General features: G+C 45.5%; 1 protein-coding gene across 1 annotated transcript in view; it reads right to left on the reverse strand.

The window, feature by feature from the left end:
- The window catches only part of AMN (amnion associated transmembrane protein), a 73,969-nt gene that overhangs the window by 25,426 nt on the left and 29,997 nt on the right, over positions 1-18,546 (reverse strand). The window contains exons 4-5 of the mRNA XM_054970180.1: positions 4,958-5,045; positions 635-870 (exon numbers count right to left, since the gene is read on the reverse strand). Of these exons, the coding sequence (XP_054826155.1) occupies positions 635-870; positions 4,958-5,045 (324 nt within the window). The remainder of the gene's footprint in view (positions 1-634; positions 871-4,957; positions 5,046-18,546) is intronic.

Raw genomic sequence — 18,546 nt, forward strand, 5'->3', positions numbered from 1 at the left:
ATCATGGCATCAGCAACTCTCAAGGAATTCCTGGAACCTCTATGATAAAGACCATAGAGATTTGGGGAAGTTGCTAGAACCTTGCAGACATCACAACTCCACTTCTGGGTACGTGCCAAAAGTGACATCCTGGCCTCTACAGCATCATTTTCCTCCCCCATTGTTTTCCCCTCTGCTCTATCAGGCAAACATGGGAGAAGGAGCCTAAGGCAGCAGGGGCAGGGCGAGGCTGCCTGCTGTGGACAGGCAACTGGTAAACCTAGTCTGAAGTCTAAGGCCAACTCTGTAAAGACCTAAATTACCCTGATTCTCTAGCAGATCCAGTCAAGATGAGAAGGGATGGGGGTGCTAGAAAAAAAATTCATAAAGCAAAAACCATAAGTTAAAAGTCTGATGATGCATGGCCAACTTCTGGTTTATTTTGTCACATATATATATTACTCTATAAATCAATGACATCACGTGACTATGCCAGTGAAATCTGGCAGAACGGGCAGGCTGCTTTTTTTTTTTTAAAAAAAAGCTGGGTTAATGCTTCTCTGCACACCGCTACACTTTTTGTTCTTTTAAAACTCCCAAACAGAAGGCGGTGAAGCAGCATCTCTATTTCAGTCCACCGACGTTCCATTTTTACCTGGCCCATTATAGAAATGCTCCTGAGATGTATCATCTGCTCGGATGACTCGATATTCACCCAGAAGGAGGTTTCGGGCTGAAAGAGGACATCATCATATTGGCATGGGGCACGTTCTTCATCCGTAGAGAATATATACTTGCCCATCTCCAGATTTTCCATGGAGACTGCAGCATGCCACAGTGTGGGGTCGTACCACTGGGAACGCCCTGAACTGGTAAATGTGATTTCTGAACCTAATGAAAGAAAGAAAAAATAACCATGAGTAGTACATGAAATCCATCTTGCTCCTCTGATCATTTTCTTTTTATTCATTCATAAATCTGGACACTGTTAATGCTGAGACTAGTTCCTTTTGAGTCTGTCATGATTTGGGGGAGTTTGCTCGATCCAGGTAGCAGGGTGGGGCATGTAAATAGCTCTCTAAAAAACCACCAGAGGCAACAGTCGTGCTTCCATTGCTCATAAAATGAAGGACAGTTCAGAGCATGGAGTCAAAGGATCTTCCTGCATTGTCTAGGGTTGCCAGCCTCCAGGTGGTGGCTGGAGATCTCCGGGAATTACAAATGATCTCCAGGTGACAAAGATCAGTTCCCCTGGAGAAAATGGCTGCTTTGCAGGGTGGAGTCTATGACATTATACCTCATTGAAGCCTCTCCCCTCCCCAAACCCAACCCTTTCCAGGCTCCACTCCCCAAATCTCCAGGAATTTCCCAACCTGGACCTGGCAACCCAGTCACACTATGCTCTAACCTGGATAGTTTAGGTAAACCCAAATCTCATCAGATTTTGGATGCTAAACTGGGTCAGCCTTGGTTAGTAATTGGATGGGAGACATCCAGCGTAGACCAGGGTACCAGAGGCAGGCAATGGCAAACCACCTCTGTTAGTCTCTTGCCATGAAAACTCCACCAAGGTTGCCATAAGTCAGCTATGACTTGACAGCACTCTCCACCACCAGTCACACAATATGTGGCTGATATTCTCTCTAGTTCCTAAAGTTTGGCAGTACCCTTGAAATCCAAATGCTCTGTTTCCTAGGCATGTGGTGTTCCAAAATAGCAGCATTTTAAAAAATTAAGCTCTGCTTCCAAATCTGTTTATTTTTTTACGTCTTATATGGAGAGAAACGAAAATCGAATGCCTTGCGCTCTGTCCAGATCTGTAGGAAACCCATTTTGAGGCTGAAGCAGAAGGAAGGCATTCAACAGGAAGAGATGGAGGGAGCCAAATTCCAAGAGTTTTGGTCACCCTAGCAACCTGTAGAGCCGGTCAATTCATGCAATCTTTCTTTGGAGGTCTTGAGTGGCTTTCAGCAGCCCCGACCAGAATAGACTCCTTTACCCACGCAAGAGCCTCTTCTTGTACCAGAGGAAAGCTCGGCCATTAGGGGAAGAGAGTTAGGGGAATGATTCAGCTCAGGTTATAGTGGAAATATTGGAGGTTTTTAAGCAGAGGCTAGACGGCCATCTGACAGCAATGCTGATTCTGTGAACCCAGGCAGATCACGAGAGGGGAGGGCAGGAAGGGTTGCATCAGTGCTTAGTTCTCATGGCTCCTTCTTACACGACTCACCAGGGTAATGCCAATCGCCACCTTGGGGTCAGGTAGCAATTTCCCCCTGCCCAGATTGGCAGGGGATCCTGACGATATTCTGCCATCTTTTGGGCATAGAGTAGGGGTCAGTGGGCTTGTGAGCAGGAGGTAGTTGTGAATTTCCTGCACTGTGCAGGAGGTTGGACTAGATGACTCTGGAGGTCCCTTCCAACCCTACGATCCTAGGATTCTATATCTAGACTTAGTATTGATTGGTATGTGTGACCCATACAGATTATTAGATTGGAGCAATTCAGTAGTTTTGAAAGCAAGCAAACTCCACCCCGTAATAAGGCACAAAGAGCTGGCTTACTACTCTAGACATATGATAAGAATGCTACCCTGCACTTCTAGAATTCACTGGAGAGGATCATGTAGAAGTCTTCCACAAATATTCCATGTGAATAAGACTCTAGTGGGAGGCTGTGGATGACAATAAACTTGACGACTTTATTAGAAATGTAATAGCCATTAGTGTGTGCGAGTAAGTTTAAGTCACAGCTCTCTGCTAGTGCAACTGTAAACATGCCATCCACAAAACTGCTTCCCATCGTTCCTCAGCTAGGGAATTTAATATGAAATAAACAATACACAGGGGCTGCTGAACACAGTGTATTATTGAAATTCATATTTAATTCATTAACAATCTTCTTTCTGTTCAATATTAATGAAGCTGTCATGGATTCTGCACATAATCCAGCATGCTTGTAAGACCCAAGAACCGTGAGATCTTTGCTGCAGAGAGGGTTGCCAGCAAGAGATGGGGTTGGGAGGCATGGAGGCAACTGTCAGTAATGGCATGATGACACTTCCAGGGAAAACCATAGAGTTTCCATCAACACCTAGAGTGGACTGATGTCACTTCCAGGTTTTCCTTGAAAGTGACATCACATCATCAGCCCAATGGCCACTTTTTGTAACTTTTTCCCTCTTCTGTTGAGCAGCTGCAGGAAATGAGCTCCAGTGGTGGGGATCCCCCGCCCCCAGTGGGGGCTTGACAGCCCTACCTCAGAATTTAGATTGAACTCCTGGGCAACGTAGATTGCATGGGACCAGGGGAATGACACATATACACCAATCCATATTGGTGATCCAGAGCTCTGTATGCATTCCAGTGGGAGTTGCAAGGTGAGTGAGCTTCCCCAGTCACTCCAATGGAGGAGATTGCTTCTCATGGGCATCTCTTTGCATGCTTAAGGCACCCCCTTCCATTGACATGAACAGAGAAGGGTTTGCAAAATTGGAAGCTCTGCATAAACACTGGCACTCCTGCTTCCCGCCTCCAAAAAAGGGGGGGGGTCTTTACTGAATCCAGCACAACACTAGAATGTGCTTAGTAAATGGAAATCAATATTCTTAAGCATGTCTCAGTACTAAGCTATGACCCATGCGTGCAAGAACAGCAAACGTGTGTGCTGTCGACAGGATTTTGCTTTTACTTAAATTTACAATCAGTTGCAAACACTTAGGTAGTCATGTTATAAAATTAATTATGAATTATACATGTGAAGATTTTCCCCAGGTCTCAGAGGCAGGACGCTCTGCCTTGTGTCGTCAGTGTCTCTGATTTCTCATCACCGGCCTCACCTGGGCGTGTTCACTTCACCAACCTGGCCGTGCTCCATGAGGAAAAAATTCTCTTGTATGCCATCTGTGAGGGAAAGGGGATTCCCTGGACTCTCTTGGTCCTCTCGGTGGCATAGCTGCTGTCTCCCTATCTAGCTTGGGGGTTCTGAGCCAGCCCGCGCCCTTCAGCTCTCCGCCCAGGAAGACAAACCTCTCCTGGCTGGGTGCCAGCCCTTGGCCCTCGCTGGAGCCCCCTTGCTTCTTTCTTCTATCATTTGTCTGCTTTCCTCCTTTGCACTTTGCATCTTGCTTGCCCTCTCCTCGCTACCCTCTCCTCGCTACCACCACCCCCTTCTCCCTTCCAGCCTCCCTTTTGAACCTTCCACCTCTCCTCCTGGACCCTGCCCCCCTCAACGGCATCCTGGGGCTTCTCCTCGCCCATCCCTGTGCCCTTCCAGCTTGGCCGTGTAGAGCGTTCTCATGCTGTTTGGCCCCGCAGCTTTTGCCTGAGCCCGGGCTCCCTCAGCCACTCCTGGAGGTCCACCTCTGCTGCGGTCCACAGCACGGTGCTTCCCAACCAGAATCCTCGCTCCCTGAGCCCCCTGCCAAGGTGACCCACCACAGTGAATTAAAATAGCCTCCCTACTTGCTTAACTTACGCTATAAGATCTGGGCCCAAAAGAACCTGCATGACCTATTCGCTCAAAAAGGTCCCCCAAGTTTTAGTCTCCAATTAAATTTAGTCCCAGACACACCCTCCTTTGTGGCTACGAGCCTGTGAACTTCCCTTTCAGTACATGTGTCCTCCAAACAATGAAAAGTGCAAACAATGAGCATTATTCTGCTGGAAACATCCCCCATGCAAGCAGCTCTGAAATGAATGCGTGTTTGGCGAGAACACAGCACAATTCATTTTAATGGAGTCCCCAAAGGAGATGCTCCTGGCAGAAGGTATGTAACCAACGTTTATCATTGCCTTTCCTTCCCCCCTCCCCACCCCACTTTTAAAGGAAAGCTCCAACTATAATTTCAAAACTTTGGAGGACTCCAGGGAAAAGTTAATTATGACTTTGCAAATGACTCAGGCAAGCAGCGTAAGGGAGGCTTATTCTCAATGAGCTTAATTTGCATGACTAATGAATGGTGGATTGCGCACAATACCTGTCTGACATCCTGGTTCATAATTGCTGTCAAAAGCTGCAAACCCAGCACCAGGGGCCATAACGAATTCTCCGTTCAGCGGAATGAACTAAAATAAAACAAAGGGAAGTAGAGAGTTCGAAGGGTTTTCAAGGCCTGACGTCCCAACAGTAGCCATACTGGTACACAGCTAGTATTTTACCAAATACAGTGAATGAACATCCATCCAAACTTACTATTTAGAATTGGACTTACCAGTTTTTCCACCATGGTGGGCAACCTCCTATTCCTCCAACCCCCTCAGTGGATTGATGGATCAGCAGGAAGAAAAAAGGAGGAAGGGAAACAACGGCGCTAATGCTGTGATGTCATATCCAGGTGAGCACCTGGAAGTGACGCACAGCATCCACAATACTCTAGCAATTCCCTTTATCTCTATGGTAAAGATTTGGAGGAATTATTAGAGTGTTACAGACGCTGTCACATCACTTCCAGGTGCTCACCTGGATGTGACATCATGCTGCCTCCTCTCCCAGACTCCGTCCACAAAACATTCCAAGGATTGCCACTGGTGGGCTGGCAACCCTATCAACAACAGTATGGAGACCATGATAGTCCCATGACCATCTGGAGCATTCAGATTACCAGACATTTGGATAAACAATAGGGTGACTTCTACAGTGCATATGTCCCAGGTACTAGGTGAAGTGGGGAGGTACTAAGAACCAAGTTATATGTTACACGAGTTGTCACCAGGCTGGGTAGCCATATTGCAGGTGCCAGTCCCCTGTGACAACTCCTGTGTGAAAGCACCTCAAGGCCCAATTCAAATTGGAACCAAACTGGGGGAGGCCCGCACAATTTTCTGGGGCCAACATGGTCCCGGGGGATGGCATTCTTTGCACTATCATGCAAGGGTTCAGTGCAAGGGTTCAGAACACAGGCAGCCATCCAACAGGACAAAGAATGCCTTCCCCTGCTTTCCCAGGCTGCTTCAGCTCTAGAAAATGGCACAGGAGGGAATTCAAAAGCCCCTCTTTCCTTCACACCATGGTCCTCCTGACCCAAATCAAGCCCCAAAATGCTTTTACACAGGAGGTGCCACCAGGGACCAGTAAATCCCCAGAGGAAACTTTTCTAAAACATCATGTATAGTTAGGGTGAGAATGTGTATCTGGCCCAGAGTCACCCAGTGAGCTTCCATGGCAGAGGAGGGAGGGATTCGAACCTGGGTCTCGCAGATCCTGGACGGGAACCACAACTACTACACCACCCTGGCTCTCAAAGGTCAAAAGTCAAGTGTAACAAATTCGTAATAGTTGATTTATTGTATTTACTACATGCTCTGCCTATCCTATCTCCAAGAAGCTCTGGGCAGAGGAAAGTTGGGGAAAGGAGATCTCATTTTGTCCTTTCAACAGCCCTGTCAGGTAGGCTAGTCTGAGAGACAGTGGCTTGTATCAGTATTTTAACCCAGGTCTTCCTTTAACGTAAGAATAGCCCTGTTGATTCGACGGGTGAAAATCAATTCTGTTTCCCACAGTGGACAATCTGTTACTTCCAGAAAACCCCACGAGTAGGGCATGAAATCAGCAATTCTCCCCAGCTCTTCTCTGTTCCCCAACAGCTGGAATTTCCAGTCGCATTCTCACTCTCACCCTGGAAGTCCTCTTTAACTATCAGCACCAAGAGCCGCTGATCGGCCTCCCTGAATGTATCTAATCCCCTTTTAAAGCCCTCTAAGCCAGTGCAAGCCCAACACTCTATCCGCCGTACCATGCCGGCTTCCAGAGAAGGAATCAGATAAGGGGAAGAGAGGAATTAAATGTTCTTAAAGGCAGAGGCGGTCTTATTAAATGTAGCCTGCTATGCAGTCATTTTCATTTTCTGAGCCAGAGAAACGTTCTCTGCTTTGCCGTGCCTGAAGCGTGCCAGAGCTGCCTCGCTCGCATGTCACTGGCTGCACCAGGGAGCATGCTGTTCTGCAATGCTGGAAACGTTTGCCAGGGCTGCGCAGAAGGCTCACTCGCAATCAGGCTGTGTGACGACTGTGATTGGCCGTGGCGTTGCACTTTCCTCCCCTTCTCTCGCCATAAAATAATGCTGAGTGCCTTTTAGATAGCCTGGCACTGATTGAGGGGGACTCTGAAAAGAATACAGGGATTTTAATACAGAAAGTTTCCTGCAGGGTTCTTTAAACTAAGCTGCATCTGGGATTAGAAAAGGAAAGGAGGGGGGAGAGGCAGATTGCCCTGTCATCCAGTTAATTACTTTCCATCTATTTTTCATCTGTCCTTGTCTTTATAGGCATTTACCAGCTCTTGCCTGCAGGTGGCAGCAGTTTTCTAGCACTGTCTACTCAGAGAAATAGAAGGAGACAATTCCTTTTCCAACTAGGGGTGAAGGGAAGGGGGATGAAGGGCGAGAGTTTGCCAATATCCTCTGGCTACAGAACCAGTTTGCAGAAAACCCACACATTTTCTCTTTGTATGGAAAAGCTGGACCTGATCGAATGACTTTCAGGATGAAGAAAACAAGCACAGGGGTCCATGAATCCTTAAGGGAAGGTTTTTGTCACCCAAGCAGTCACGCAGAGAATGTGTAGAGGAGCAGTGGCTCTGTGGCAGAACACATGACTTGCATATAAAAGGTCACAGGATCAATCCTTGACTTCCCTACTTGAAAAGAAGGATTTCAGATAGGGTTGCCAACAACCTGGAGGGGGAAAATGCGCTGCCCCTTTAAGAGGCGATATTTAACCAGGTGATGTTATTTACTTCTGTGCCATGAAAAGCATCAGCGCTTCAAGCCACTGTTGAAAGTTGTTGGTAGCCCTCATCTCGGATGGAAAATGACAGAAGGAGAAGATCATTCTCTTTCTGAAGTTCCACAAAGTGGCTCTCAGCCAGAGATCACCTTCTAGGCTAAATGGACCATTTGGTTTGGCAATTTCATTAGTCATTGTAGAAGGAGTCTGCAGGTAGCCACAGCAGGCCAATGCAATGCCTTTTAGTAGGACCAACCCCTCCCCAACTCAAAATAGTGTGCAAGCTTTAGAGTTCTCCAGAACTCTTCTCAGGGAAGTAAATGTGACTCTTTTGGTTGAAGGCAATTGCAAATGTGGCTTTCTACAAGCCACAGGGTATTGCTGTGTTAAAAAGAGCAATCCTTTCATTAAAAGCCCTCCTTGGACGTGACACTTACCTACCATACGTAACCAGGCGCCAGGCTATTTTCATGCACGGCTGGGACCCTTCTGCTGTCCAACTACAAACAACTTGCTTTTTGCGAGACAAACACACCTTGGAAGGTTAGAAGTGCAGCTGGGCAGGTGCATGACCTCTTGATAGAGCATGTCATGGAAGGGAGCACGTCAGCACTGGCAAACAGCTCTATGTTTTCATGCTGGGAATTATCAGCTCTTTTCCCAGGGACAGTCTAACTATTAAAGCATTGACAGCCTGTGCGAAGCAGTGGTTAGAGTGTCGGATTAGGAGGATCTGGGAGACCTAGATTTAAATTCCCACTCTTCAATGAAAGCTTGCCGGGTGACCTTGGGCCGGCAGCATGCTCTGAGCCAAGCCTACCTCAAAGGGTTATCGTGAGGATAAAATGTGAAACCAAAGAACAATGTAAACTGCCATGGGTCCCTATTGAGGAGAAGGGTAGGGTGTAAACAAAGCAGGGCTCATTTCGAGGGGGAATGCACAGGAACACAGTTCCGGCAGTTCCCCAAAGAGGTCACATGTCAGGTGGCCCCACCCACCCAACTCTCGGCCATTTTGGGCCTGTTTCCACCTGGATTTGGGCCAAAACGACCTTGATTGGGCCTCTGATGGGTGGAGGATCACTCTCCCACTCAGCAGTGGCCTGATCCTGACCATTTTGGGCCCCTTTTTAGTCATTTTCAGCCCCTTTTTGCCATTTTGGGCCCAATTTTGGCCCTGAATGGCCAGGATTGGGTCCAAAACAGCCAGAATAGGTGATGTCAGGGGGTGTAGCATATGCAAATCAGTTATACTAATGACACACTTCCGGTAATGGCAAGAGGCGTGGCACATGCTAATGAGTTATGCCAATGAGTTATGCTAATGAGTTCCTCCAGCTCTTTTTCTACGAAATGACCCCTGAAACACAGTAAATAAATAAAATTATGAGGGAAATATCTGTTTCCAAGAATCTCATTGGGGGAAAAACCCACTTAACGGGAGGAGCCCACTTACAAAAGAAGTGCTGCATTTACAAGTGACTCTAATAGATTTTTTAAAAGTTTTACAGTCTTTGCATGCATTAAGTCCCAACATCAAATGTAGACGGTTTGCAAAAATATCGTATGACTATCCATTTTTAATAAGGAAAAAAAATGATGTTGACATACAGTGTCAAAAGAAAGCGGTCCTCCAATGAATAGTCAGCCCCTGGGTCCCTTGCTGTAGAATCCCAAGCAGAATTGCACCCTTCTAAGCCCATTGACTTCAATTGACTTAAAAGGATGTAGCATAATTTGAGGTTGCATTGTCAGAGCCTTAAAACAGACCTGAAGATAATTTCAGATAGGTAGCCATGTTGGTCTGCAGTAGAACACTAGGATGTGAGCCCCATGGCTCCTTAGAGACCAACAAGATTTTCAGAGAATAAGCTTTCATGAGTCAATGCTCTTTTCTTCAGATTCCCTTCTTCAGAGGGTATGCCAACATTTTCAATGTGGACCTAGAACAGCATTTTCTGAACTCCAGCTCACTGGCACCTTTCCTTTTAGGCTCACCAGGTCCCCTCTGTATAGCCAAGCCCTATGCTATAGTCGCAGCATCTGCTTCAACCCATCAGACAGAGATACTCACTTGAAGGAACTGCAACAGGCCTTTTTGCAACTACAGTATCCCCCTGACATAGTGAGAAAGATGATTGGAAAGGCCAGAATGACACCCAGGGACTGCTTGCTACAAGTCAAAGACAAGCCCAAAGAAAATAACAACAGAACACCACTTGTGGTCACTTACAGCTCACAACTCAAGCCAGTTCAACACATTATTAATGACCTACAACCCATGCTAGATGGTAACACTTCCCTCACACAGGCACTGTGGGAGGGGGGGGTGACCTTTTCCTGCTTACAGACAGCCTGCTAACCTAAAACAACTAGTCACCCACAATGAGTGAGTAACACTAACATGGACTCTGGTACTAAGGCCTGCAACAAACCAAGATGCCAACTTTGCTCTCATGTAGATTCTAGCAACACCATCAGTAGACCCAACAACATCAGCCATACCATCTCAGGCTCATACGCCTGCTCATCCTCTACTGTGATTTTTACCATCATGTGTCAGCCGTGCCCTTCCACCCTCTACATTGGACAAACTGGCCAGTCCCTTCGACAAAGAATGAATGGACATAAATCTGACATCAGAAACCGCAACATTCAAAAACCAGCGGGGGAACATTTCAATCTTCCATGACATTCAGTTACTGACCTAAAAGTAGCAGTTCTCCTGCACAGGAATTTCAAGGGGAGATTAGAAAGAGAGACTGCTGAATTGCAACTGATAACGAAGCTCAAGACAGTGCATCCACCTGGATTGAATCGAGACACAGACTTTCTGTCTCATTACCAATGCTGATTTCTCCACATCCACTACCCTTCTGCCTACCCCACCCTATCCAATCACACCTGCTATTGTCATTCACTGGCTATTGTCATTTACCTGCTATTGTCATTCAGCATCTGAAATCACTCTCCAAGATATAAGGACAGATGGACTCACATTCTAGCTGTAGCTGAAAAAATGAGCCGTGAGTCTCACGAAAGCTCCTATCCTACCATAAATTTTGTGAATGTGTTATAGGTGATACTGGACTCTTGCTCTTTTCTTCTTATTCAGAGAGCTCTGATGAAGGGAGCTCTGACTCTCAAAAGCTTATGCCCTGAAAATCTTGTTGGTCTCTAAGTTGCCCCTGGACTCCTGCTGCTAAAACAGTCCCGGGCGTGTCTGACATCCAGTTCTCATGCCATAATTTGATGCTGATCCTAGCAACGTGGCGTTAGGAGGGAACACAGGTTAACATGCATCTCTCAGCTTCAGCTAACTGCTCCATCTTATTCCGTTTATCCATACCCTTTTCACACCACCACTCTGGCTTGCTAATATTAACACAGCAATACATCTTTATTGTTTCCTCCTGAGAAGTCTTAAGATACACTCAGCTGTCAGCATCCTTCTGCTGCTGTCCATAGTTGCTGCCCTGGCCGCGCTCATCAGTCTCTGTGCAGGGCACCGTGACACTGATCCAGCATTTCAGGAAGAATCTGTCTTCCATGATTTATAGCAGGAACCTCCAAGAGCAGGAGAGGAGGAGAGCCTTTCTAGGGTCCCTTATCACTTCCCCCATCCGCTCTGCCAACAGAAGACAGGAAGGCAGAGTAAGACTGTCCAAAGATGCCTTAGGAGTAGGATTGATAGGCCAAGCCTGGTAACCTGCAGGAGGGTTGGGGAGTGGAGACACTGGGGGAGTGTGACTTCAGCATCGTCAGGTACAACCCAGAAGTGAAAATGGTAGCTCTAGAAATGGCCAGAAACTCAGTGATCCCTAGAGCTACCAACACAGAGGCTGGCGGTGTATTTTTTTTCTTTATTTCTTCCCACACGCACACATGCACTGCTCCGAGCGGTGGTGGGCAATGGAGACAATCTGTGGGAGGAACCCTACTTAGGAGGCAGTACAGCCCAAAGAAACCCAAGTTCCAAATTGCAAGTTATGTGTAGGGATGTTGAGAATTTTGCCACAAATGTGTGTCATCTAAGCCTATCTGCAAAACATGCCATGAGTAGGTTGTGGGTGGTCTATTAATCCTCTGACACTATGAAGAGTTTTGGTGGTTACCTCTCCTTGCCTGTTGCCTGGAAATTAAGTGTGTTATCTCTACCATGAACGTAAACACTTTCCCGAAGAAGCAGAATACTTTCCCTTTTGAAGCAAGCGGCCTTGAGACCGGCTGCACCAAACACAAACGAGGCTTCCCCTGGGAACAGGGATCATTTCATGCTTACTCTGTAGATGCAGTCTAAACTGTGATATTTTTTGTCTTTGGCATTCGTGCCAGAATTTCAACGGGCTACTAACCTGGGGGCGGAACATTAACCTATAACTAACCATGATTTCCCTCAATACGTCACTTGTGCCAATTCCACTGTCTGAGCACCTTGAACCTGATAGATCTCTAATAAAAGTTACTTCAACCAATTCACCTGTGTGATTGCAGTGGAGAACTTGGGGATTTACTTGCCAAGGACTGACAATGTGTTTGACAGTCAAACTAGTGGTATTCAAAGGTGTTGATTGCAACGTGAGCCAATCACCCAGCCTGATCGGTTCATGCTGAATAGTTACGAATGCCTGCTGAACAGGGTTACATTGGGGTTTTTTTGCAAAAATGCAGTCAGTTCAAACTGATTGGTAGCTATTAGGGGTGTGCATAACAAGCCAAAATGAAAATGAGTTTTGCTGGATTGACTCATTATAGTGGATTCCGGAACACTGAACCAAATTCAGGAAACTGAATTGTAACAAACAGTCCCTCTGTCTCTTTGTGAGTTTTCGTGCCGTGCGTTTCCGCTCGATTCTTACCAATGAGCTGGGCAGCAGGCAGGCCAGTGGCATTGTGGAGGGAAGGGGAATGAGCCAATTGAAAACAAAGTTGTCCATTGGATGGGTGCGGGGAGACAAATCTTTTTTTTACTGGTTCCAAGGCAGTGGAGTGGAGATAGATAGGAGAACTCATTCAGGCTTTAAGAGAATGTGCATGCACCAAAAGCCAATTGAGCGCTACTGCATGGTAAGGAAGGAATATAGTAACACATCCTGCTAAACAGCCAATATTGAGTTGATGAATACTTGAACTGATTATCATAAAATCAGTTCCCTATTCATGACCGGTGAACAGGACATGAGGTGAACTGGCAGCTATTCGAGCATCTGTAGTTGTGTGCAACATTCAAAACCAGATCTAGCATACAAGACAGCTGAGGGGTTCATTTGTACTAGGGTCATTGGGTGAAGAGATCTAACCCTTCCCTCCTCTCTCTCACGATTTCCTGATAGAAATTATCGTCCAGAAATACTATTATTTATGGGGGGAAAGACTGTATTGTACATGACTTTTTGTGCTAACTATAGTTAAGAGCAACGCTGGGGGGTATTTTCTATCAAGGAAGTGGTACAGAGGGAAGAACTAATTCATCTGCCTGGTCGATCTGCCTGATGGGCATTACCCTAGGCACATAAGAATGGGCTACAAGAACGGGCCACTGGCTCATTGCTGCTGTGTGGGTGTTAAAAATAAAAGCTTTAGTTCCTGGGTGTTTCCAATTCCTTACCGGTCTGTATATAGTTTGAACTCATCCTTTTACCACATCTGAAAGCTACAAGTGACGCCTTACGCAGGTTGGACACTTGTCAGCTTCCCTCAAGTTTTGATGGGAAATGTAGGTGTCCTGGTTTTACAGCTTGGCTCTCCATTACAGCTGCAAGACCAGGATGCCTACATTTCCCATCAAAACTTGAGGGAAGCTGACTCGTGTCCAACCTGTGTCAGGCGTCACTTGTAGCTTAGCTCTGAGCTAGTCTGCTGTATGAGAAATTGAGATGTACAGTAGGCTTCAGGCTCAGATTTGTGGCTTTTAAAAAAATGTTATACACTATAGTAGTATGCTTTAGGTACATACCCGGGAGGCCCATTCCTGAGCTTCCCCACCCCCCGTCAGCCAGGTGAGTGGTGGTGGGATGCAGAGGGTGGGAGTGGGGAATCCCCTGCTACCACAGGGGGACTGGTAACCTTATTCCCCCTATATTTTAAAGAAATCACAGCTTCTATGCTGCAACTTCATTTAAGTTCAAAAGAAAAAGAGAGGTTCAGCAAATGATAGGCCTGCAATCAAACCTCGAGTGAACTAAGATCTGTGTCCAGAATAAGGCTGGGAGCTGTTCTCCTACAAACTGCTCCCCCTACATTTTTTTAAACTTCAGTTCCAGTAATCACGTTACAGTTGTCCACAGACAATGGTAAAATGAGGGACCACTACAGGGTTGCCTGACTTAACATCCATGGGGAAGGGAGTGTAAAGAACGCTAGTCAGGATAAATGACAGGTGGGAAAAGTATTAATGATTGGGAGGGACTTCAGGGGGTGTGGCCCAATAAAAAATAACCTGGAATCAGGGAGGAGATTGGTGTCTCTCTTGGCAGGTGCCTCATTTCCTCTAGTGATCTCCACACTCCATTTCCCACACAATGGGCATGATCCAGACAAAGTCAAGGGTTCCTAAATGCCATTGGTTTCAATGGGAAAGAGTTCCCATTCTTAGCATTCCCATTGAAATCAATGAGGCCCAGAAGTGTTTACCATTGACTAAATCAGGGGTTTCCACCCTTTTTGAGCCTGCAGGCCCATTTGAAATTCTGACACAGCATGGTGGGCACACCCAAAAAAATGGCTGCCAAAATGGCTGCTACAAGAGGCAGAGCCAGCCACAAAATGGCTGCAACAGCTTACCTTCAGTCACACATTGAAAATCCTTGTACTGTGGAAGCAGCTTCTACCAAAACCATGTTTTAAAAAGCTGCACAGCCAATCTCTAATGGCCAATCAGAAACCATGCTTTGCAAAATCTCCACCCGGCCCCACCCCAAATGTTTTTACATTTGGTGGGCACCAAGAAAGGCATTGGCAGGTGCAACGGTGCCCATAGACACCACATTGGGGACCCCTGGACTAGATCATGCCTGTTGCTGTAATTTGTATAAGTTTATCTGTGTGGGGGGGGGGGCGTATTTTCCATGTATTGATTTGACGAGAACTATGATCTTAACAGTAGCAAATAGCAGATGAAAAATAAACTGCGAGATTCTGCAGAAGCATCACTATTTAATCAGAAATTACAATCTTTGAAGAACACTAATGAATATTATTAATTGGCGTTAATTGCAATGCTGTAGATAGGAACAGATATAATTACTATTTATAAATATTTTATGTATTTACTTAAATTTTGTATCTATGTATAATTGTATACTCAATACATGCATAAATATGTTATTTTAAAAGATATTTATATTTTCAAGTACCCCAAGACAGTTACAATGTTTTCTTCCTTATTTTCCATAGCAAATTCATAGGCCTTCTGCTGTTCAGGTTTGTGACCATCTAGCAGAGGCTGAGCGGAACTACAAGTGACAAAAGGCACAGGTTGGACACTTGTCAGCTTCCCTCAAGTTTTGATGGGAAATGTAGGCATCCTGGTCTTGCAGCTTGGCTCTCTGACTGCTGTCCAATGGACTTTTCAACTGTCACTTGTCCAACATTCCGCCAAGCTGCCTACATTTCCCATCAAAACTTGAGGGAAGCTGACAAGTGTCCAATCTGTGCCTTTTGTCACTTGTAGTTCTGCTCTGAGAAACAATGCCTCAGTGACAATGCCATCCTAAACAGAGTTACTCCCCCTAAATCCATTGGACGAACACTTGATGAACAGCTTTGTCATTACAAAACCTCACATTATCTACCCTTTTCTCCTTTCTATTTATATCCCGCCCTCTGGGCAAGCAGGCTCAAGGCAGGTCACAACAATATTAAACCATACAAAGAGTCTCTCTGCACAAGACATCTGACACATGAAGAACACCTGTCAGGAGATGCAATGGTAGCTGGGAAGAGTAGTTTAAAAAGTTAGAGCTGGCGGCAGGGCAAAGGCTTTGCTATACACTGGAGCTGTGTGAAGGTGCTGTGAAATGACAGAAGGGAAACTTCAGCCCATTAGAACCTCTCCAGGTCCAAGCCCGGCTCTGGAAGGCAGCTCCAGCCCATTCCCATTCCCATTCCTTGTTGCCCTCTCATGATTTCACATGGTTTTAGACTGGAGAGGTAAAATTGACAGAGCCTTTGGGGAGGCAAGGATGAAATTAACAAACTCTCTGAGGAGTGATCTCTGGGAGCTCTGTCTTTTTAAACTACGCTTCCTGGCTAACATTGCATCTTCCTACACTTGACGAACATGCACCAAAACGTCTTGTGTAGAGAGACACAAAGCAGAAGTAAATTACATAATAGCCAACAATTAAAAGGCATCAACTATCAAATCCAAAAAAAAGGCTGTAATGAAGCTATAAAGTGCACACAGTGACGTGGATCTATTAATCTACATGCATTCTCTGGAATTGCAAAGCCACCAGAAAAAAGGCAAGGTTTTAGAGAAAAAAAACACCTAATCCCAACTTCACATGAATTGAATTTTATTTCTTTTGAGGGTTCCAGTAGCTTATCGCACTTCTGGGGAAAAGTTCATAGTAGCAACTTCAAAAAGGTGAAAAAGGGACCAGAAATACCATGTTTTCAGAAATGTAGACCAGCTGTCTAGGACAGAGAAGTACCACATTTGAATCAGACCTTATTCTAGTCAATCACAAGTTCACTAAATATATACAGCTGGGTTTTAAAGCTTCATTGAAGACCACTGAACTGGTACCAGATTTTTATAGCTTCCCACAGCAATCACGGGGGAGCAACCTTCCCCACGGAGCTTTCTATAAAGATGAAAACCCACCCTCTTCTCTCCTGAACTGTCAGTTCATATAGGTTTAGTATGCACGTATAACCCAAGCAGTATTAATTCAAGGGCAGCAATGTGAACTTGGTTAAATCATTTGCATAACAAGGTATGCAATTATTTAATGTGGATGTTATAACAACAACAACAACGTTTGATTTATATACCGCCCTTCAGGACAACTTAACACCCACTCTGAGCGGTTTACAAAGAGTATTATTATTATCCCCACAACAATCACCCTGTGAGGTGGATGGGGCTGAGAGAGCTCTGAGAGAGCTGTGACTGACCCAAGGCCACCCAGCTGGCTTCAAGTGGAGGAGTGGGGAATCAAACCTGGCTCTCCAGATTGGAGTCCCACTGCCACTACACCAAACTGGCTCTCTAGGAAGGTAGAGAAGGAGACAGATGATCCTGTGAGAAAAAACAAAAACTTTTTGTCCATCCCATTCATATGCACTTGGACAAATTTTAATCTACTGCTGGCTTCATCAAACAGGAAAACTGTTCGTGTTCAACCCCAAGAGATCAGAGTCATCCCCTCAAAATCCCATCAACATGACTATGCATAGAAAGCCAGCCCTCAGAATGTGGAGATTAGACCAGGTACACAAAACAGTTAGAAATCCTTTGAATGATTAAGCTTAATGAATTTTACTGAATGAAAGAGACAGAGCAAACCCATCATATCCTGTACAAATAGCTGGGCATGTTTTCAAACTGCATGATAAATGATTTAAAAAATTAGCAATGCCAGAGTAAACAAGCTGTGCTGGCATGGGATCTGGAAGCAAATGAATAGCCTCCTTCCAAAAACAAAGCAAATGTGTAAAGTCTTTCAAAATTCTTTGAATGGGGTGCAAGTAGGGTTTATTGGCTGGCAGCCAGCAGGAGGAGGAGGGGGCAAGGAGGAGGAAATTACATCATAATGACAGCATAACATCACTTTCAGTAAATACTTGGAAATGACATCACATTGCTGATGTGATGCCAACATGATGTTCTAGGATTTGGACAAAACTCTACGGCAAAACCAGTGCCACACTAGTTTTCGAGCATTTTGTTCTTTTGCTAATTCTTGGCAGAGCAGCATGCAACAAAGAAGGTGACTGGGAGGTCTCCCTAGATGCCAGGGGTCCTGCGGCCCCAGTGGGGATGGAGGACTCCCCTCCCCATTGTCCTGTAGCCCGCCACTGCTCAGAGCAATAGCAGGAGAAAAAAAATGCAGTGTCATGTTACTTCCAGTGGGAAAAAAGCTGTAAGAGACATGGGTTAGTTCTAGGAATCATCGGAAACTATGGTTTTACTATAGAGTTTCCAGCAATTCCTTCAGCTACCCATGTCACTTCTTTTTTTTTAGAACAGTAACGATATGATACCACAGTTGGCATCATACCCTCCCATAACCTCACCCTTAGCCCTGGCACTGGCTAGCAATACTACTAGATGCAAAAGCAACAGGATTTCATAGAAACCATAAACTTGAGGCCAAATTAGATAGGATGCTTTGCCATGAGTCAGGTCTGGGTTCCTCTGACCCAACTCTCATGGCAGCTGGTCAATAACATCTCTCTGGATTCATTATGGATCAGGAAAATGTCATGAGGGAATCTAAATCTCATCCCTCTGCTAGGTTACCAGCCCAGGAGTGGTACACAGTAGGAGTTTTTGGAAGTGGGTACAAGTCAATTAGCATTGATCTGAGTGAACCCAGAAGTGATGTTATTATACTGGGGCAATGTTCTAGGATCCCATCCAAACCCTATTGTTTTACCATAGAGTTTCAGTGGAATCCTAGAGCATTGCCCCAATGTGGCTTCTGGGTTTATGCTAGAACCAATGTCTCAGTTTTGGAGCAACACTGATTTCTCAGTGTGTTTCAGTTCAAACTGAACTTCTTCCGAGGCAAGGAACTTGCTATAATATTAACATACGTCAAGAAAAACGTTCTCTCCAAAGATCCTTTAGGACTGAAATATGTTGACGTTGTACCTCTCACTGCTTTGCGTG

This window comes from Eublepharis macularius, chromosome 2 (assembly GCF_028583425.1).
Source record: "Eublepharis macularius isolate TG4126 chromosome 2, MPM_Emac_v1.0, whole genome shotgun sequence".
Lineage (NCBI taxonomy): Eukaryota > Metazoa > Chordata > Lepidosauria > Squamata > Eublepharidae > Eublepharis > Eublepharis macularius.